The sequence below is a fragment of the Eublepharis macularius genome, chromosome 3 (assembly GCF_028583425.1).
Source record: "Eublepharis macularius isolate TG4126 chromosome 3, MPM_Emac_v1.0, whole genome shotgun sequence".
Classification (NCBI taxonomy): domain Eukaryota; kingdom Metazoa; phylum Chordata; class Lepidosauria; order Squamata; family Eublepharidae; genus Eublepharis; species Eublepharis macularius.
This window is the reverse complement of record NC_072792.1, coordinates 58,856,763-58,878,767: the sequence shown is the minus strand read 5'-3', so window position 1 is coordinate 58,878,767 and position 22,005 is coordinate 58,856,763. Positions and strand designations below refer to the sequence as shown.

At 45.9% G+C, this 22,005-nt stretch overlaps 1 protein-coding gene across 2 annotated transcripts in view; it reads left to right on the top strand.

Moving 5' to 3' along the window:
* The window catches only part of LOC129326080 (E3 SUMO-protein ligase ZBED1-like), a 198,868-nt gene extending 177,248 nt beyond the window's left edge, over window positions 1-21,620 (top strand). For both annotated transcript variants that reach the window (XM_054974186.1, XM_054974187.1), the window contains one exon: window positions 21,169-21,620. In XM_054974186.1, the coding sequence (XP_054830161.1) occupies window positions 21,169-21,357 (189 nt within the window). In that variant the 3' untranslated portion in view covers window positions 21,358-21,620. The remainder of the gene's footprint in view (window positions 1-21,168) is intronic.
* The last annotated feature ends 385 nt before the right edge of the window (window positions 21,621-22,005 follow it).

The window sequence follows — 22,005 nt, the reverse complement described above, 5'->3', positions numbered from 1 at the left end:
AGTTTATTATCTGTCTGTGTTGCAGCCCAGGGTTGAACTAGCAGAATGATTCTGCTCCTGATGTAATGAACAGCTTGTAAAGCATTTCTGGAAACTCCCATTCACATTCGGTGTACAGGTGGAACAATGCAAGGTGTATGGGATTTCCATCCTTCATATTTTCCCTTGCATTCCTGCTGTACAAAAGGATGAATGTGCTAAAAAACAAAATTTCACCTTAGAATGACACCTTAATGTCAACCTGGATAGAAGCTCTCTTGGTGATTCACAGCAAAAGAAGAATCCAGGCAAAGTAAATTTCCAAAAATAGTTTTATGAGAATGCACACACAGGTTGCTGACATCCTCCTCCTCCTAATCTCCTGACATCCCCATTTTCATCCTGCCAGGAAAAAAAAGCATGCAATTGGAAGGGGTGTGCATGTTTAATACAGGGTTTCCATGTCTGTGTTGTGTTTGGACAACCTTCTTTATTTATGGTGTTTAAGACATGGTAGGTGACAAGATGCTGCTCCCCCAGTTTGCTCAAAGGAGAGACAGGCAGACCTTTTAAAATCTGGACTTTCCTAAAGCTTTGGTTGCCAACAGCCAGGAGGCAGTAGCAGAGTATAAATTAGTGCTGTCTCTGCCAAACCATTCTGTTCCTTGTGCCATTTATGCATCTGCAAACTCCTGCCACTGTCCAGGAGATCAAAGTTTGGACAGACTACTGTCAGTTCATATTCAACCTTTCTCACTTGGCCTCACCTTCCTCACAGGGTTGTTGTTGGGAGGATAAAAATGTAAAATGAGGAAGAGAGAACCTTGCATGCCCTGTGAAAACCTTGCAAGAGAAAAGGCACGCAAAGTAAGATTTTGACGTGCCTGAAATGAAAACATGCAACAGACATAATTTTGACATTACAGTTCACAGATTTATTCAAAGTTATTTGTGATTTGTTATCTGTTTCCTGTTTAAGAAAGAAAAACAAAAGATTTATTGTTATTTATTCTCACACTTATTTAAAAATTTAAATTTAAATTAAGAAAAAATTAAATTAAAAATGTAAAAAGTTTTAAGTTTTGCAATTTTCATTTTTCCTACATTTCTTCTGTTTTTTATAATTGGTTAGTGGGGGGGGGGCGCAAGTAGGTATCTTGCCTCAGGCGCCAGAAACCCTGGCACCGGCCCTGCATACACTACCACAAATTTTGTTAGTCTTATAGGTGCTACTGGACTCTTCCTCTTTTCTACTGCTATAGGCAGACTAATACCCATCTTGATCTACCTAACAATTGTGCTAAGCTTTGGAGGCCCTGTTTCAGGTGTCCCTACCTTCTGAGATTAGGTGGGTGGCAACCCAGGAGAAGGCTTTTTCTCCTGAGAAAATTGAGAGCCAGTTTGGTGTAGTGGTTAAGAGAGTGGGACTCTAATCTGGAGAGCCAGGTTTGATTCCCCACTCCTCCATTTGAAGCTAGCTGGGTAACCTTGGGCTAGTCACAGCTCTCTGGAGCTCTATCAGCCCCACACACCTCACAGGGTGTTTGTTGTGGGGATAATGATGACATACTTTGTAAAACTGCTCTGAGTGGGTATTAAATTGTCATGAACTTAAATCGAATATTATTATTCGGTATATAAATCTGTTGTTGTTTTTTTTAAAAAAAATTATTGGTGAGTATACATTCCGAATTTAATACATACATACCCTTAATATCTAATTAACCCTGTCCCCCACCCTTTTCCTCCCCCCTCCCTATCGATTTCCAACAGCTTTCCAACCCTTAACCCCTCTTATTACTTAATGGTATCCCTTACTCTAAGCACATTCTAATTTTTTTCAGATATTCTATCAAATATATCAAATATACTATCAATATAGTATACATCTATCAGTTATACTATCAATATAGTATAGTATACATCTTATACCCCTCAATATAGCAGACAAGTATAATACAATATAACATATAACAAGAATCTTAGTTTAAACATATTCTATTTCTTTTAAACATATATTCTATCAGATATACTACTATCAATATAATATGTATTATAAAACCCCTACTGTGTGCCATGCCACCAATGTAGCACAGCACACAACGCAATATAACACAGTCACATAATATAATATACAATCTGGTCTGCTAACATAATGTATTATATATAGTATACCCCATTAGTATGTCTATTTACCTACTCTCATTATCATATATTCTGAATAAAATTCCCCTAACCCTTATACTAGCTTAGATTATTATTACATTTCCCCTAAATGGTAAGATCCCTTCTCTCTTCCCTTTTCGTTGTTTTTCTTTAAAAATTCTCAAACTGCCACAGTTCTCCTTTTACATCCCATAAATCTGTTGTTGTTGTTATTTTCAATCATGGCACCAAAACTCTGGAACTGTCTCTTCCCGGGGAGATTCACCTAGCTCCTTTTGATGCAGTTTTCCACTAAATGGGAAGGACGTTTGTTTTGTTTGTTCCCTCAGTGATTTCTCCTCCCTCCACAGTGTTTTAACTGTTGTTCTTATCTTTTGTAAGTTTAAGTTCTAGTTTTAAACTATTTTAATAATGTATTTGTGTGTTGGTTTTAATGGCTCTTAAGATGAGGTTTTAATTTGTACGTTTTAATTTTGTTAGCCATCTTGGTGGCCCTGTGAGGGTAAAAAGGCAGATTAAAAATCTCGAAATTAAGTAAATAAATCAAATAAATAAATGGTGCTGTCTCATTACTCTGAGCTATATTCACCTTTAAAAACTGGCTTTTCTTTTTTAATACTGACAGAACATTGATATGTCAGTTAGCTGCAATCTGAGTAGTTGCTCTAGGTGCCTTCAAGGGCTTGGGTGGATTTTTCCCCCTTCACTTTGATTGATAGATAACACAACCTTGCCATATTGTAAAACTTCTTTAAATTCTCCTTAGTTCCAAAAGCATTTTGTCTGCAGGCGTGGCAGATAAGCTGCAATTTAAAGAAAAAAATATATAAACCCTTTTGATTCATGGAGCTACATCAACAATATTCGATTTATATACCGCCCTTCAGGACAACTTAGCATCCACTCAGAGCAGTTTACAAAGTGTGTTATTATTATCCTCACGACAATCTCCCTGTGAAGTGGGTGGGGCTGGGAGAGCTCAGACTGATCCAAGTCACCCAGCTGGCTTCAGGCAGAGGAGCGGAGAATCAAACTCAGTTCTCCAGATTAGAGTCCTGCTGCTCTTAAATAACCACTACACCAGATTGACTAGTTGCATCATTATTTGGTTCTTGGATGAGATGAGCTATAGATACAATTAATAGAGAATAATGAATTATAAATTATGAATTACAAATGCAATTTATAAAGTGAATGGATTGTGGTTGGGATTCCCCCTTCCCCCGATCATCACCAAATGGCATTTGTAAGAGCTGGGGTGTGAAATGAGGTGCCTAGGAGAATTGGCAAAAAATGCCCCACTATCATTACTTGCATTAATGTGAGAGGTAGAGGGAATATCTCTGCTGATTTCCCCTTCAGACTGAGGTCCCTGAACCACATCTCATGTTCCCAAAGGTACCCTGACCTCAGGGTACAGCTGTGGGAATCGTGACCAAAACAAAGTAGCAGAAGGTCAGAGGTTCATTTGTTCTTTGCATGATGTGGTATCAGCTATACAACTATGTTTAGACCCCCACTTTTTCATTTAAAAATCATTATTATGAGTATCCATCGTTTATTCATTGTGGGAAGACTAAAGAAAGAGTTTTATTAGGAGAAAATTAAATTCTTTTTTTATTTCTGTCTTCTTTCATGTTTGTTGCGCTCGTCCATGTTATGAGCTTGGATTGATACAATAGCTGTAGAATTAGTGTTATTAGCAAAAGATGACTTTTTCTCTATGATCAAATGTTAAAACTCAGTAGCATTCTAACACTGATCTAACGACAGTATATACACTTGTGATACTTACCCAAGGAGTTTATCTCAGGCCATGGATGGAGAAATGTGCCCTTTATAAGTTGTGAAAATAGTAAAGAAACTAATTAATATACAATCTGTTGACTGTGTTGAGTAATGAGACAGCAGTGAGCATATTCCATTAAGAAGAAAGCTTCCTACCAAGTTTGAAAGGAGTAAAAAGGAGTTGAATGAGACAGCAAGTGTGCCTTTGTACACTGAAATTAATGTGCCATTAATTTTAATGAAATATATACCATAGATGTTTCTGATACAGAAATAATTATCTTGTGTGCCTATTTCAGTTTTCCTCAATATGCTGTTATCTGAAAATCTGAGGTTTCGAGATCCTGCATGAGTACTTATACAAAATGTTTTCTTTGATTTGCTTTAGATATACACTTGCTTCTCTCCAACTTCTAAGTAATTTGGCCAAGCAAACATTTCTAAATCTGAAACAAAAGTGTTTGGATATGGATGACTGCAATACAGATAGTCAGCAAAGGAAGGATTGCCATAAAAAGGCATTTGTTTCAGTTCTTTCAGTCTTTTATATTAGCCTGACTTTGAAAGTTCAATGTAAACAATTTCAGTGTAGAAGGAGACTTCTGTACATAGCAGTGCTAGTTACCTTGAGACTGCTTGTAGAACAAAATGAACTTTTTTAGGGATGACACATAGTTTATCAAATGTCTTTTGGATCCTCTAGCTCACCCTAGATGGAAGGGTGAACAAGGAGAGTTTTGAAGGATAACAAAAGTAGATGATGGGAAATGGAAGCTCAGAATGAGAGAAGTAGTGAGGGGTAGATAAGATAAAAAGGAACAGTGCATGCAAGGCAATTATGGCTTTATAACTGACACACCCCCCTTTTTTTTTTTTAGAAAGTTCTCAGCAATGCTTGAACAAAGGATAGCCTGCAGAATACGGGACCATATTGTCTGTCATTTTCTATAGACTTTGCAATCTTGACTTTAACCATAATGACATTTGCACAAAATATGAAGTAGCTCCCTTATTTAACCTCTTGTCTCTTGAGTAGGGTTGCCAGGCTTCCTCAATCTCCCGGTGGGGGGCAGGGGCCTGGCATTGATCTTTGGGGAGAAGGGGGTGCATGTGTGCAGACCTTGCACGCGCGCACCCCCACAGGTGCGATGATGTCATTTCAAGGGTGACATCATTGCGTGGCCCCAGGCGCTGCAGAACCCACCTGAAACAGGCTGTTCTGCCGTGGATCAGGCCCGTTTTGGGGAGCTGCAGAGCGCTCCTGCACTCCGCAGCTGCTGAAAACGGGCCCGTTTGCCGTGGATCGGGCCCATTTTGAGCACTGCAGAGCGCTCCTGCGCTCTGCAGCAGCCCCGATCCAGCCCAAAACGGGCCTGATCCCGGCGGCTGCAGCACACAGGAGTACGCCGTGCCGCAGGGGAGCATGCAAGGAAGGTGCGCGGGCCCCTGCTGCTCAGGTAAGTGGGGGTGGGGAGCGGGGACAGGAGATCCCCCACCCCCTCCGGGGGTCGGGGATCTCTACTCTTGAGTGTTCCAAAGAGATTTAGCATTAAGCATATAATAAGTTTGTGGCCATGACATATCTTGGCAAGATAAGTCCCCAATGTAGTTTTATAAAGGTTTTATAATAGATATTAGTAGAACATGCATATTTTCAAAATATTGATTTTTTCCTATGTATTATTATGTCTAATATTATCTCTGTCATCTACCAAAACCCCACCTAAATGTTAGTGCAGCTGCCATGATTTTCTTCCAGTCTGCCCCAATCGCTGTGGTGACTCTGCCGTCTCTAGTCCTTCCTATCTCCCCTCACAGCTTCCCTTCTTTGCGTCTAAGGAGTTCAGTGCTGACACTCCCCCTCCCCCGCCCAGCTCCCTGCTTAGCTTTGGGGAAGGCAATATGTTGCTGAGCTGCCCAGCTCCCAAGGCCTTCTGTACCAACTTGCTACAGCAGTGAGCAAAATCCATGAAAATCTGTCCTCAGTGTTTATGTTTGGGAAATGAGGCTGGGAATTGTGTGAAAGTGGGGGAGAGAGAGAGAGAGAGAGAGAGAGAGAGAGAGTGTATAGCGGCTCTTTACAAATAAATTCTCTAGTCAATAATTTAGTAGTAATTGAATTGCACTCCCCACCATCAACTTTTCTGACCTGTAAACGTTTTTAGAGGTAAGGGTTCCTTAGGATTTGAAAAATTTAGGGCGTCCTCTGTAGAAAAAAGATTGTGAAAATGCCTACACGATACCATAAAGGTTCATAATTTATGCTACAGTCCAATTTCGATCCCGTGGTAAGTATGGAGTCAGAGATCTGAGAGGTATTTTCATGTCCTTTAAACTTGGATCAGGCAAGGGCAGGTGTTGGCAGAGATTTTGGCTGCTTTCACACATATTGGAGAATGTACTTTCAATAAATTTTAGCAGTCATTTGCAACTGGATTTCCCTGTTTCACACAGGAAAATCCAGTTGCAAACAATTGCTAAAGTGCATTATCCAATGTGTGTGAAAGCAATATTTGTCAGTATTTCCTTGCAATGCTGCAGACTGCTATAAAGAGCCTCGTAGTCAGTTACTTGCAGAGACAGCCATATCAATTTTAGACCAATATTTCATGTTCCCTTTTCTGGAAAAGTCAGTGAGCTCATGGTGTCCAAACTTCAGTATTCTTAGGTGAAACGCCCCATTTCTATCAGGATTCCAACGTGAGTACAGGACAGAAACTGTATTGGTGGACCTTATGGATGGTTGCACCTTGGGATCAACAAGGTGAAATCCTCCCTACTGAGTGACTCTTGGAAAAGTTTTCCGGCACATAATTAGTTTCTCTTGCACTGTCAAAGTAGGTAGAAAGTCTAGTGGTGCTTCTGGACCACTAGACAAAATGTCACTTTTAATCTATAGAGGCATTCACGGTCAGACTTGCACAAGTTAAAGAATGAGTTCTCTGCTGGTTAGGCTCTGTGGATATTGTCGTACTTGAAATCATGTTCTCTATGGGGAGATCCAGATTGTGGGAGGTAAGAAGCAGAGCTTTTTCTGCAATAACCCTCTGGAATGAGCTTTTAGTGATGGGGTATCAATGGCAAATCTTTGGGAACGGTCCAGCATGTGAGCTACTCTTTATGACAAGTTATTTATTTTCCAATTCTATCCTGCCTTTTGGTTCATGAGGCGTTCTTAAAAGCAGAATGTGCCACTATTTATTTACTACTCTTTTAGTTTGTTTAAGTTGGTTTTGGGATTGAATATTTTTTTTTATTTTAATCAAGTTTAATTATATTAGCAAACTGTCAAAAGGTCAGAGTTTTAAATAACGTTTTAAATAAAGAAATCTCTTGGAGTGAGCTCTTTCTCTGCAAGAGTTTTATATTTTGCCTGATGAAAACAAGTTTGTTTGTTTGTTACAAAATATGGGAACAATAAAAAACCTATAAATATTTCAGTAATACATACTCTAATCTGTTAAATTTGAGGCGAATGGTATTGCATGAATATAAATTGTTACTTTCGTTTTGTTTTGCCTCTGACATGTACTAGTTTTCTTTTTGACAGCATGCCACTTTGATGATAATTCTCTGTGCCAAATAAAATTCTCTAGTTTACCTTGCTGTGTAGAATTAAACCCACAGTCTTCATTTGCTGTCACCCTGGCTGTCAGAGTCTCTAGCTGATAATCATGTTAGTGAATGTAATGCATTTATACATATAACCTACACCTTCATCTACTTGTGGCAGAGTAAAGAACATTTCATCCTGATAAAATGAGTAATTGCACTAGTGATGTCAATATTGTTGCTTGCTTTCCAAAGTGCTTTTTTCTGCTGCTTAGAAAGAAATGACTTGCTGGCATGAACATTGTTGTATAGTGACTAAAAAAATCTTGGACCAAACCCACTGCAGTGAGTAAGCCCCATTTTCCAGCATCCTGGTAAGCATTCTGTGATCTTGGGCTCTATCCATGTTAAAACTACAGCAAAATGCCAGAGACTGACATTTATAAAGAGATTAGTGATTTGAAAACCTCAAGGTTGATTTACCTTGTTTGGCTTACCTAACAGGACCTGATATTTAGCAATGGCTGAAAATTTATCTCATCACACCAGTCCCTTCAAGGAAGTGGTAATATGCACCCTATGAAAATGTGATAGTACTCATTCACCCAGTTGGGGGTGGGGGATCCCCTGCTCCCAACCTCTGCCCCCCTCTGCTGCCACTCACCTGCCCAGTGGAGGAGAAAGGCTTGGGAAACAGGCCTGGGGGGCAAAAAACCTCCGGGCCAGCGCACAGTGGGAACGTTCCCGCCGGGCGTGATAGCATCACTTCCTCAAGTGATATTATTGTGCCTGGTGGTAGGCATGCTCCCACACTGCACAGGGACCAGGGGAAATATCAGGTCCCCTCCTCCCACTGGAAGGATGAGGGAATCTGGTAACCCTATCTTAAAGCCACAATAATCCTATCAGAATTGTTCGATCGTCTTCGTCCTTCTGTGCAGCCCCACATTGGGACTGCGCAGGCGCAGGCCAGCCGCGGAAAAGATTTTTCTAGCTTTTAGAGATGTGAAGGGGACGTTCGGATCCACCGCGCATGCGCGTCGGTGTTCCCGCCAATTTTGAATGCATATATATCCGAACGTCCCCGCCATTCCCTCAGTTCCTTTTTCGCCGCCGTACAAAAAGGTGCTATTGTCTAGCGTTTATTCTCTCAGCGTCTCTTCGGAGTTTTTGGATCTTGATCTTCTAGTCGGTATTTTTCCCCTTGTCGGCGGGAGATACCGTTCGTTATGTCCCAAACTTCTTTGTTTAAGAAGTGTCTTAAGTGCGGCACTAAAATGACGCACTCGGACGGCCATGAGCTCTGCCTCATCTGCCTGGGCGAGGGGCATGTTGTCGAGCGCTGCTCTATCTGTATGTCCTTCACTCCGAAGGCAAGGAGTGATCGGAAGGCCAGGCTCCGTGCCTTCTTGTGGGATGCCAACCTTCTCCCCCCCAAGCCATCGGGCTCTTCGGGAGATAGGCCCCGCTCCGCCGCTCCGTCGCCGGCGCCGTCTCGTAAGTCGCCAGAGCAGCTCCCCACGGAACCGACGGGGCAACCCGTTCCGGAGGCCCGATCTGACTCCGGTTCCGGGGATCGTCCTTCCGACCGGAAGGCCAAGAAGCGTTCCACATCCAAGCCGAAGTCCTCCTCCAAGCCTTCGGCCGCAGAGGCTACTTTGGAACCCCAGCCCAAGAAGGCCAAGACGAAATCGAGGGCCAAGGGCCGTACTTTATCCCCGGCTCCGACTGTGCAACCTGGTACTCCATCTGGACCGGTCCTGATCCCTGACGATGTGGTGAGTCTCCACACTCCGTCTCCTCCTTGCACGCCTCCTCCGTCGGTTCCCGAGGAATTCGTGCCGTTCCCGTCTTTCACGGAACCGTTCCAGTCTTTCGAACGTTCCCTGCCTTCCGCCCCGGCGCCTTCGGAGGCCTCCGTTCCATTGCCGTCTACCTCGTCGGTTCCAATGCCTCTTCGCTGGCCTGCCCCGGTGCCTGCTCCTCTGCCCCCTTGTCAGCCTGTCGCGGGGATTGGGAACATGACCTCCTGGCAGGATTTTGTGGCGTGGTTCCAGCAGTCGGTGCCCTTCCTGCAGCATCCTTCGGTTCCGATGGTTTCCGTTCCGGCTCAGCCAGTCGGGCTCCCGGCATCCGCTCCTCCACCTCCTGGCATGCCTCTGCGACCGTCGGTTCCTGCGGCTTGTCCGTCAGTCCCGACCACTCACTGGTCTTCGGTTCCGACGCAAACCTCGCCGGAGTTTTCGGATTCCGAGGATGAGGACGGTCTGGCGTCCCCATCAGAGTGCTCTTCGGACGCGGCCTCTGATCCTTCCCCGGATGACACCGTGGGTGGGCCCCATTCGTCGTCCCCGAATGACGACTACAGGCTGTTCTCCGAGCAAATGATGCGGATGGCTGCCGCGCTGGAGATAGACGTCTCCTCCACGACCTCCAAGCCCAAGAGTAAGCTGCTGGAGGCACTGTATTCCGGGTCCCCCGCATCGGTGGCGTTTCCCCCTGTGGAGGATTTTGTTGACAGCGCTCTTGCGCTCTGGCAAACACCGGCGTCCGTGTCCGCGACGGCAAAGAAGGTAGAGAGGTACTACCGTTTAAAACAGGATGATTGCCCGTACCTCTTCAATCATCCGAAACCCTCGTCCATCGTGGCTGAGGAGGGTCAGGCTCGGTTCCGTTCCGGTTCCTCGTCGGCCCCGGCGGACCGAGAAGGCAGAAAGCTGGATGGCATGGGCAGGAAACTCTACTCGTCCGCGTCTTTGGGATTCCGTATTGCCAACTTCCAGGCCATAATGGGGTCCTACAATCTGTTCCTCTGGAAACGGCTGTCCTCTTACCTTTCCGATCTCCCCGAGGATCGCCGCCACTTGGTGAAGGCCCTTCAGGCAGAGGCCATAAGGCTGTCAAAACAGCAGATGACAGCGGGCAAGGACGCTGCCGATTCCGCGGCGCGCTCGATGGCGACTTCGGTGGTCCTGCGTCGACACGCCTGGCTCCGGTCCACGGCCCTGCCGCCAGAGAAGAAGGCGAAAGTGGAGGATTTCCCATTCGAGGGGCCCCAGCTCTTCTCGGAGAAGACGGATGAATCCCTCTCCCTGATGAAAAAGAATCAGCAGACGGCCAAGTCCCTCGGAGTCGCCCCCTCAGCTCAGTCGTCGGGTCCGAGGTATCGTTATGGTCGGTTCCGATCCTACCAGGCCCCTTACCAGCCTTACCAGCAGCGTCAAGGGCGCTTCTTCTCGGGCCAGTCCTACGGTCACCGATCCTATTCAGCCCAGCAGCGTCACTCTTCCAGGCGCTCCGGCCGGTCCAAGGGCAGGCAACAGCCCTCTTCACCCAAGCCTTCGACCTCGGTGCAGAAGCCCTCGGTCTTCTGACTAAGCCTGAACGCTCCCCTGTTGGCCTCCGAGGACACTTCCTCTGCTGCCCAGTTTCTGGACAGGCTTCGGCCTTTTTTGCCCTGTTGGCAACGTGTTACTTCTGACACTTGGGTCCTGTCCATTGTGGCCCATGGTTACAAGTTAATGTTTACAGATGCACCTCCTCTCTCTCTCCCTCCCCGTTGTTCTACGTTTTGTGATGTTGTGTTGCACAATAATGTTATGGAGTTGGTTAACAAAGGTGCTGTCCGGGTGGTCAATGTCGCTACTTCCCCATGGGGATTTTACTCCAGATACTTCCTTGTGGATAAAAAGGGTGGAGGTTCCCGGCCCATCTTAGACCTTAGAGGCCTCAACGGTTATTTGAAGGTTGAAAAGTTTCGAATGCTAACCCTGGCACGGGTCATGGAGCTCCTGGAGGTGGGCGTCTGGCTAGCCATTCTAGACTTGAAGGATGCCTACTTCCACATTTCTATCTTTGAGGGCCACAGGAAATACCTGCGGTTTGTGTATGGGAATTCTGTGTATGAATATACCGTATTGCCCTTTGGGCTGGCCTCTGCACCCAGGGTATTCACGAAGTGCATGGCCACCGTAGTGGCATACCTGCGGTCCCAGGGTTGCTTTATCTACCCGTACCTGGATGACTGGCTCCTGGTGGGACCCTCGCCTGACTCTCTCCAGGCCCATATTGCCCTCACTTTGTCCGTGCTGGCTAGGTTGGGCTTGGTGGTTAATGGGGATAAGTCTATCCTGGCCCCGGGCATGGCCATTAGGTTTATTGGGGTCCATTTCGATTCCCTGCTGGGCAGAGCCTACCTGCCCCCAGATCGGTTGGCCAGGCTTTCCGCTTTAGCCCGGCATTTTATGCATTGCCGGTACCAGACGGCCCTGTTGATTCAGACACTGTTGGGCCTTATGGCCTCCTCCACAGGGGTTGTTTTCTTTGCGCGCCTGCGTATGAGGCCTCTGCAAAACTGGTTTGTCCGGAGGTACAACCCCCTCACCATGGGTCAGCACCAGAGGTTTTCCATCCCCAGGGTGGTGCTGCGCTCTCTGGCCTGGTGGGCTGTCCCTGGAAACCTGTCTGAAGGTTGTCCTTTCGGCCCCTTCCTAGCTGAGGTCACAGTTTATACCGATGCCTTCAACTTGGGATGGGGAGGGCGCTGTGGACAGCTTTCGGCTCAGGGCATCTGGTCCCCATCTGAGGCATCCATGCATATCAACCTTCTTGAGCTTAGGGCGATCCATTACTCCCTCGCTTCTTTTGCAGATGCCATTCGGAACAGGAGGGTTCAGGTCCTGTCGGACAATACCACGGCCTGCTACTACCTCAACAAGCAGGGAGGAACGGTCTCGCTCAAGCTCTGCAAGGAGGCAACGACTCTATGGAATTGGGCCATGGTCAACAACGTCCTTCCCAGAGCCGTGCACATTGCCGGGGATCTCAACACCTCGGCGGATGCACTGAGCAGGGTGTTTCTGCCTCAGCACGAGTGGTCCCTAAACAGGGTTTACCTCGACCAGGTTTTCCGCACATGGGGCACGCCTTTGGTCGACCTCTTCGCCACTGCCCGCAACAAACAGGCCCCGCTGTTCTGCTCCCGGGCCGGCATTGGCCGCCACTCCCTAGGGGATGCCTTCCAAATACCTTGGTCCCCAGGGCTCTTTTATGCCTTCCCGCCCTTCCCGCTCCTGTACAAGGTTCTTTCCAGGATCAGGGCCTTCCGAACCCACTGTATCCTCGTTGCCCCTCGGTGGCCTCGCCAGGATTGGTTCCCCCTTTTACTTTCCCTGTCCCAGGGGCGATGCCTCCCCCTGCCTCACGCCCCGGACCTCTTAACCAGGGACGGGGTGTGGCATCACGATGTGGCTGTACTGAATCTGACTGCCTGGCTTCTGGGCAACCGGGAGTGAGCCTCTCTTCTGGAGTGCTTGGGGTGATCTTGAATGCCCGGAAACCGTCCACCAGGTTGTCCTATCAGAGGAAGTGGTCACGTTTTTCCCGGTGGTTGGCCCCGAAGGGGGTTTCTCCCTTTAATTGCCCGCTTCCTGTCATCCTGGACTACCTCCTGGAACTCTGCTCCCAGGGCCTTGCGTTTTCCAGTGTTAAGGTCCACATGGCTGCAATCTCTGCCTTCCATGAGCAGATTGATGGGAAGACAGTTTTTACTCACTGGCTTTCCAAGCAGTTCCTGAAGGGCCTGTTCAAGACCTTCCCTCCTAGGGCCCATCCCATTCCACAATGGAGTCTCTCCCTGGTTCTCTCCCAACTGATGCTCCGGCCCTTTGAGCCTCTATCTTCTTGTCCCCTGCCTTTGCTCACTCAGAAGGTGGCTTTCCTGGTGGCAATCACGTCCTCTAGGCGTGTTGGGGAGCTGTCTGCCCTGCGGTGTGACCCTCCCTTCCTGCAGTTTTTCCCTGGTACTGTCATGCTCCACACTAGCATGGAGTTTCTGCCCAAGGTAGTCTCAAGATTTCACCTACAGCAAAAGGTGTTCCTCCCTTCCTTTTTTCCAACACCCTCATCCCCAGGGGAACGAGCTCTACACACATTGGATGTAAAGCGTGCTTTATTGTTTTATTTGCACCGCACCAAATGTTTCAGGAAATCTCCTGCCCTGTTTGTGTGTTACTCTGGCCCTCGCAAGGGCTCACCTGCTTCTGCCCAGTCCATCTCTCGCTGGATTGTGTCTACGATTAAACTTTGCTATCAGCATGCTGGAGTCCAGTGTCCCTTGTTGGTTACCGCTCATTCTACTCGAGCGCAAGCTGCTTCTGCTGCCTTCCTGCGAGGGGTGCCGCTCCAGGACGTCTGCCAAGCTGCGACATGGTCCTCTGCAGACACTTTCATCCGGCATTACTCTGTGGACGTGCATGCACGACGTGACTCGGCTGTTGGCACAGCTGTCCTGCAGTCCTTGTTCAAGTAGACACTCACACCCGCCCCCATTGGTGAGATGCTAGTTACTCTCCCAATGTGGGGCTGCACAGAAGGACGAAGACGATAAACAGGGTTTCTCACCTGTAACTGTTGATCGTCGAGTCTCTTCTGTGCAGACACACATTCCCTCCTGCCTGCCCCGCTGTGAGTGTTTGGTTAATTTAGTTTCTCCGGCGGCTCAGGTGAACTGAGGGAATGCCGGGGACGTTCGGATATATATGCATTCAAAATTGGCGGGAACACCGACGCGCATGCGCGGTGGATCCGAACGTCCCCTTCACATCTCTAAAAGCTAGAAAAATCTTTTCCGCGGCTGGCCTGCGCCTGCGCAGTCCCAATGTGTGTCTGCACAGAAGAGACTCGACGATCAACAGTTACAGGTGAGAAACCCTGTTTTTTTCTTTTGGGGATACCCAAGTGCAAAATTTGAAGACTTTACTTTAAAAATGTTTGGGTTTTTTATTTTTACATTTTTTGAAATAAGAGATCAATTTAATTTTAGGCCTTTGAATATTTCTTTTCCTTTCTTTCCATTTAGTGTCTGCTTCTCTCTCTTTTCTCTTTGGAATGCAACAGAGTAGTCAGTGTCATGTTGTTGCCTGTAGCAGCTGAACATAAGCATATATATATATGTATGAGCTGTGCACAGCTTGGTATTGAGGTTACCATTCTGGCGTAGCTACCCTTTTGCACCCGGATCCGTGTGCCTGCTGCCAAGATGCCAGCCATTACAGTGAACCAAGGAGAAGCTATGTTCCAGAGACAGCTTAACAGAGCAACTATCTCCCTATTGGAGCCATGATCTGCAAGCGCTCCAGTCACGCAGCACTGGCTTTTGATATACAGACCTTTGACATGCAGATCAGGTCATAAAGGTCTTGCCTCTAATATGCAGAGTGTGACGGACTATCTAGAGATCCAATCAGTTCTCACTCATCCTTCCTTATTGCTCCTCTGATCATTCCGAGGTGTTTGTTGTGGGTTTTCCAGGCTGTATTGCCGTGGTCTTGAATACAGCCCGGAAAACCCACAACAACCATCGTTCTCCGGCCGTGAAAGCCTTCGACAATACATTCCGAGGTGTCACCAGCACCAAATGTTAGATGGTGCCCTAAACCAACAGATCAATCGTTCTGATCACCCCAGCACAATACATCAATTGTTTTCTTTGTAAAAGTACCTGGGAACCTCTCTTGAGGCATGTACTCACCCTGAGTCCTGCCTCCAGATAGAAGTTGGCTATTTAAGACCTAAGAGAGATGCTCTCTACAGAGCTGGTCTCTCCCTTTCCTACCTCACCCCATGTAGTGTACACTGAGCACCCTCGCTGCTAGAATCTCTGCTTCTTGCCAGAACAGGTGCATATTGCCCATCAGCGATACTGCTGCTAATGGATCCAGAGGAGTTAGCCGTGTTAGTCTGTAGTAGCAAAATCAAAAAGAGTCCAGTAGCACCTTTAAGACTAACCAATTTTATTGTAGCATAAGCTTTCGAGAATCACAGTTCTCTTCGTCAGATGCATGGAGGGCAAAAAGAAACTGGTCAGATACAGAAGAGGAGAGGGGAGGGCGGAGTAGATGCAAACAGCTCCTTCTGATATGGAGATCAGTTTGCTTCTGTTGAGGAAATCAGTTACCTCTGATAATGAGATAACCATTCATAGTCCCTATTCAGTCCCAGCTTGACAGAGTCAAATTTACATATGAATTCCAATTCAGCAGCTTCCCGTTGGATTTTGTTTTTTGAAAGGTTTCTGTTGAACTACAGTGACCTTTAAGTCTTTGATGGAATGTCCTGGTAGATTGAAGTGTTCTGCCACTGGTTTCTGGACGTTGCCATTTCTAATGTCAGATTTGTGTCCATTTATTCTTTTGCGTAGAGGTTGGCTGGTTTGTCCAATGTACAGAGCAGATGGACATTGTTGGCACATGAGGGCATATATCACATTGGAGGATGAGCAGCTGTAAGAGCCAGAGACAGTGTAGTTGATGCCATTGGGTCCTGTAATTGTATTCCCTGGGTTACAGGGAATTATTACATTCCCCGGGATGTAGTAATATCCCGGACAAAACCACAGCACACCTCGCCACTGAACTTTGTCACTTCGTACTCACTGACAATTACTTCAAATTTGGTAACAGCTTATATCTACAGGTTAATGGCACAGCCATGGGCACACGCATGGCACCACAATATGCTAACATATTCATGGCAGACTTGGAGCAACACTTCCTCAGCTCCCATCCACTGGAACCACTACTATACTTAAGATTCTTGGATGACATCTTCATCATTTGGACCCATGGGAAGGAAGCCCTTGAGAGATTTCATCAGGACTTCAACAACTTTCACCCTACTATCAACCTGGACCTGGACCACTCTACACAACAGGTACACTTCCTGGACACCACTGTACAACTACATAATGGACGGATAAATACCACCTTATACCGGAAACCCACAGACCGATACTCATATCTACATGCCTCCAGCTACCACCCTAAACATACCACTCGGTCAATTGTCTACAGCCAAGCCTTACGTTACAACCGTATCTGCTCCAATGCTCTTAATCGGGACTCCCACTTAAGAGATTTACAACAAGCATTTTTGGGGCTACAGTACCCACCAAATGAAGTGAGGAAAGAAATCAACAGGGCCAGACTAGTACCCAGAAACAGCCTGCTCCAGGACAAACCTAAAAGAACTAACAACAGATCACCACTGGTTGTCACCTATAGTTCCCAGCTCAAACCCATCCAACGTATCATCAGTGAGCTACAACCCATCCTTGAAAATGATACCTCTCTCTCAGAAGCCCTGGGTGGAAGACCTCTCCTTACCTACAGACAGCCCCACAACCTTAAACGACTTCTCACTTACAATCATGAATCGGCTAGCAGAGTCACCAGCACAGGTACCAGGCCCTGCAACAGACCCAGATGCCAGCTCTGCCCTTATATCTACCCAGGGAATACAATTACAGGACCCAATGCCATCAACTACACTGTCTCTGGCTCTTACAGCTGCTCATCCTCCAATGTGATATATGCCCTCATGTGCCAACAATGTCCATCTGCTCTGTACATTGGACAAACCAGCCAACCTCTACGCAAAAGAATAAATGGACACAAATCTGACATTAGAAATGGCAACGTCCAGAAACCAGTGGCAGAACACTTCAATCTACCAGGACATTCCATCAAAGACTTAAAGGTCACTGTAGTTCAACAGAAACCTTTCAAAAAACAAAATCCAATGGGAAGCTGCTGAATTAGAATTCATATGTAAATTTGACTCTGTCAAGCTGGGACTGAATAGGGACTATGAATGGTTATCTCATTATCAGAGGTAACTGATTTCCTCAACAGAAGCAAACTGATCTCCATATCAGAAGGAGCTGTTTGCATCTCCATATCAGAAGGAGCTGTTTGCATCTACTCCTCCCTCCCCTCTCCTCCTCTATATCTGACCAGTTTCTTTTTGCCCTCCATGCATCTGACGAAGAGAACTGTGATTCTCGAAAGCTTAGGCTACAATAAAGTTGGTTAGTCTTAAAGGTGCTACTGGACTCTTTTTGATTTTACTCCTGCTAATGCAACAGTCTCTGGGGAAATTAGTGAAAGGGCAGGCACACCTGAGAGCATAGACAGCTGGTCAGCATCAGGAGAGGGAAGGAGCTTGGAAGGAAGGGCGGAGGCAGCTAAAGGAAACCCTATAAAAGCTGACTCAGAAGAGTGTTCCTGGTGGGTTGTGTAGGAGCAATGGAGTGGAGTAGGAGTGGAGCGAAGCGTGAGAGGCGGCAAGGAGGAGAGTTGATGAAGGAGGAGATGCAGAGATCAAGGGGGATGACTGGAGCAGGTTGAACAGGCCAGCGAGTGGACTGAGAAGGAGTCTGGGTGAGGTATACCACCCCTCCTTCCACAGAGCAGGGTCCTGCAGTATCCCTGCCACCCCTTTGATGTCAGGGCTGGGCAGGCCAGCGCCCCGCCCAGCGGCATACGCGGCAAGCCCTGACAAGTTCATCACCTCTGCCTGTTCCTGGCTCAGTCAGATCTAGCCACAGTGATTCATGCCTTAGTTACATCTAGATTGGACTATTGCTATGCACTCTTCTTGGGAACTACCCTTGAAAAGCACTCAGAAGCTGCAGCTAGTGCTGAATCCTGCTGATAGACTGCTGGTTAGGACCAGCCATTAGGAGTATGTGACCCCAATATTACAGCAATTATACTGGTTACCAATCTGCTCCCAAGCCCAATTCAAGGTGTTGATTTTGGCCTTTAAAGCCGTATGTGACTTGGGACTGGGGTATCTGAAAGACTTTTTCCTTTATGTTCCTGCTCAGGAATTAAGATCATGGGGAAGAGTCCTTCTGATTGTCCCATCAGCTAAACAAGCTCTCTGGGTGGGTACTAGGGATGGAAAAAAATGAACCCTGAGTTTTGTGGTTTGTCGCGTTCCATGAACCACGAACTTCCACGAAATTGTCCCATTTCATGAAATGATTCAGTAGGTTCATGATTTGTCAGATCCCAGGGACCTACAACGGCCCCCTTCATACTCAGAGATGCCAAACTTTCAGGAAGACTTCAGCAGGCTCTCCTCTAGCCACCCTTCAAGTTTGGTGAAGATTGCAATACGTCAACCGGGAGATTGCCCTCCCTTTTGTCCCCTGGGTGCCATGAGCTCGGGGGTGGGGGTGGGCTCAGTCAAGCTAGGCCCCAGAGCCAGGCAATGCCTTGAGACCAGGGTGGAATGGGATGGAGGAAAAAAGGCACCCTCACCCAACAACCTTCCCAGCAAGGACAAGAGCAGAAAATAAGAAAGAGGCTTTTCAGTCTCTTTTGAAGCAGCAGCAAATCCAACCAAAAGCTCCCAAATCCATTCTTTCTCACTCCAAATCCCAACAATAGCTCCTTCCTTTCCCTTTATATACTGGAACTGAAAGCAGGAGGCACAGAGCTGTGCCTTATATAAGAAACGCTCACATAGAGCAGAACAGGAGCTCTCTGATTGGCAGACAGACCTGCCTAACAGGGTTTGGAGGGATGAGAGTGGTGTTCCCAGTTTGGTGTAGTGGTTAAGAGCGCAGGACTCTAATCTGGAGAAGTGGTTGTGATGCCCCACTCCTCTACTTGAATCCAGCTGGGTGGCCTTGGGTCAGTCACAGCTTCTAGGAGCTTTCTCAGCCCCACCCACCTCATCTCCCCCCCCCCGTGCTCGTTGCTCTCAGGTTGGCAGGGAAAGCTGCCTATCAAGGTTATGTGGGCTAAGATTGGGGTTTCCACAGCAACGAAAGGTCTACAGACATTCCAGGCCTATATTGCCTAGGGAATTAATGGATCGGTGCCAGCCTGTCTGGCATCATGAAGCATTCATGAATCGAATGAATTGGCCCTAAAAGTTGTGGATTTCATGTAAAACGTGGCCCCACAAAATGCATTTTCATGATACATGAATCAGCCCAATTCGTCACAAAATTTGATTTGTGTTTTGATTCATGCCCATGTCTAGTGGATACGTGAGACAGGGCCTTTTTGGTGGCAGTCCCACAATTATGGAACAGCATCCCCAGGGTGGTACACCTGGCAGATCTTCAGGAGGCAGCTGAAAATGTTTTTTATTTAAGACTGCTTTTAATTAACCTTGTTTTTATGTTTATTGGCAGGCTGCATTTTTAAACTTTGGTTTATTCATTTTACAATTATTTTATTTAAATCGTAAGCCACCTTGAGTTCCTGCATGGTAGAAAGGCAGCTTATAAACATTTTAAATAAATAGGGATCCATTACTATGAAAGGGTATAGATCATGAGGAGACTGGATCATCCACATTTTCTTTTCCTGGCCATAAAAATGTAGGATTTTTAACTAAAAAGAAATTATTCTTAAGTAAGTTTCACTTAGGGAAAGAATAATGTTTGTATTCTGGTATAATTAATTACTCAAGATTAAAGAGAAGACTTTTAAATTACTATGTTAAAGCTCTGACTATTAAACTTAAACCAGTTTAATTCCCATGGATTTCCTCCCCAGACACCTTTGGGTATTGTAGAAGATGGTTTTGTTTATGTATGTGTGCTCATGATAATTCTTCAGAAACCAAGACGCTCATAGAATAGCATTCTGAAGTTTTCTTAGAATGATATAGAATGAGGTATGGTTCTGATTCGTGTTTGTAGTATCGACAATTCCTATATTTAGGAAAGGGAATTACAAAGGTTTTGTTTGGCCACATAGGGTCTCAAAACTGATTGAAGGAAGTGGTTTCTAAGCAACATAAAACTCCCTGCCTTCTCTTGCACTCAATCGCATGCAGAATTACAGAGCGAAGTGACAGGGGCAAGCTGAAAGCAGAGATGAGGATATAATGCCTGTATCTGCTTCATATTTTAGGACACAACACTGGCAGGTAGAGCTGACCTTCAGGGTTGTTCTTTTCAATATGTTTTTCAGTATACCCATTCAGGATTAGATTGGTTGAATTATTACAGACTCTGAAAATAGTCTCTTGTTCGTAGAAGAACTACCTCTTAGATCACATATAGCAAATCACAAGAGAGGAAAATCTGACATGTTAGTACTATTTAGATTCAGTGGTGTTCAGTGTCCCCCCCCCCCCCAACGTTGCACTTGAAGCTAAGCTTCCCTACTTTTTTTGACAATCTTGGACTTTTGTGGGCTTATCTGCAAATGTTACCAGATATTTTGCCTCATCCCTGTCAATAAGCAAAATCACAGTGCTTGAAATTAGAAATGTCCAAGTTTCCTCTAGTTCTCCTTGGACTGAAGTTTAAGCAATCTGACCAATCTGGAAGAGTTCATACCAATAAAAAGCACGTGGATGGCTCAGCAGAAAGATAAAGCTAAATTCCATTACATTTCTCCTCCCCACCTTCTATATTCAGCATGTTGCAATGTGTGTTCACTCACAAGTAAGTCCCAATATGTTCAATTGGGCTTACTTTCTGGGTGTATTCATATTTGAGTTTGCAGTTTGTCCGTCACACAATCAAACTCTCTTTCTGATTAGGCTGCAGCAAGACTGGTTTCTTGGCAGAAAGGAAAGCCCCACCAATTCAAATGCCTCCCCCCCCCCATCCAAGCATGTTGTTTATACATTTTCTTGCCCAAAAGACTATGTAAACATGAAAACAGACTGGAAAATGGTCACTCAAAAATTCTGAACAGAAGAGTTCTTTTTGATTAAGTCAGTTCTTAATAGTTCTTTTTGGTTAAGTAATATTTCCCAAGTTTAACCAATGAGGCATAGTTCTGTTTCAAGCTGCAGACTGGTGAAGTTAAGCAGCACTTAAATGCATGTGTCTCAATGAACCTTGCTGTTCTTTTGTTTCCACAGACACCAGAAGAGGGTGCATCCACGTCAATCTATGCAGCAGTTTCATCAGAGCTGGAAGGAATTGGCAGTTGCTATCTCTATAATGAGCAAAGGACAAAATCTCTTGATGTTTCCTATGACGAGGAGCTGCAGAGAAGACTCTGGACAGAAAGTTGCAAGCTTGTTAGGATTCCTGATACAGTCCTGTAGAGAGGCCTAAAAAATAGCCATGGCTTGCTGCATGAATGCAACGTGTCTCACTGGCCTGTACCATGCAGCATCACCCATATTTCCGGAATTCACTGTTGAGTCACTTGGGCAAATATGAACTCTGTTTGAGCTACCAGGCTGGTGGTGGTGATGAGCAAGATATTTCAAACCAGAATTGTGTGTATGGTGGTTTTGAACTTAACCATCCATTTTGTAATCATAATGTTTCAGTCTGTGATTAAAAAAGAGTATCTTTAACCATATGTAGAATTACGGGTTTTCTTTAATATGAAAAAGGGATTGTCCCTTGAGGCCAAAACATATTCAACTCAGGGCGAACTCAGCAGCATCAGATTGCGAATAATCCTCTTTTCATCAGATTAGAGACTTTTTTTTCTTTTTAACGTCACTGGTCTATACTAAATACATAACAAAAACATATTTCTTGTGCACGTACGCTTGGATTCAGACCGCTACTTGAGGTATGCTCGAAATCTTGGGTGTGGCTAGTGAATTTCATGAGACGGACCCTACAGCTGTAGAAGCAGGGGGAGCTTGCACAGCAGGATCTTGCCCACTTCCCCTTAGCACACCTCCCTCCCGTGATTTCTGCTGATGTTCAGCATTGAGAGCTGCAGTGAGGAAGGA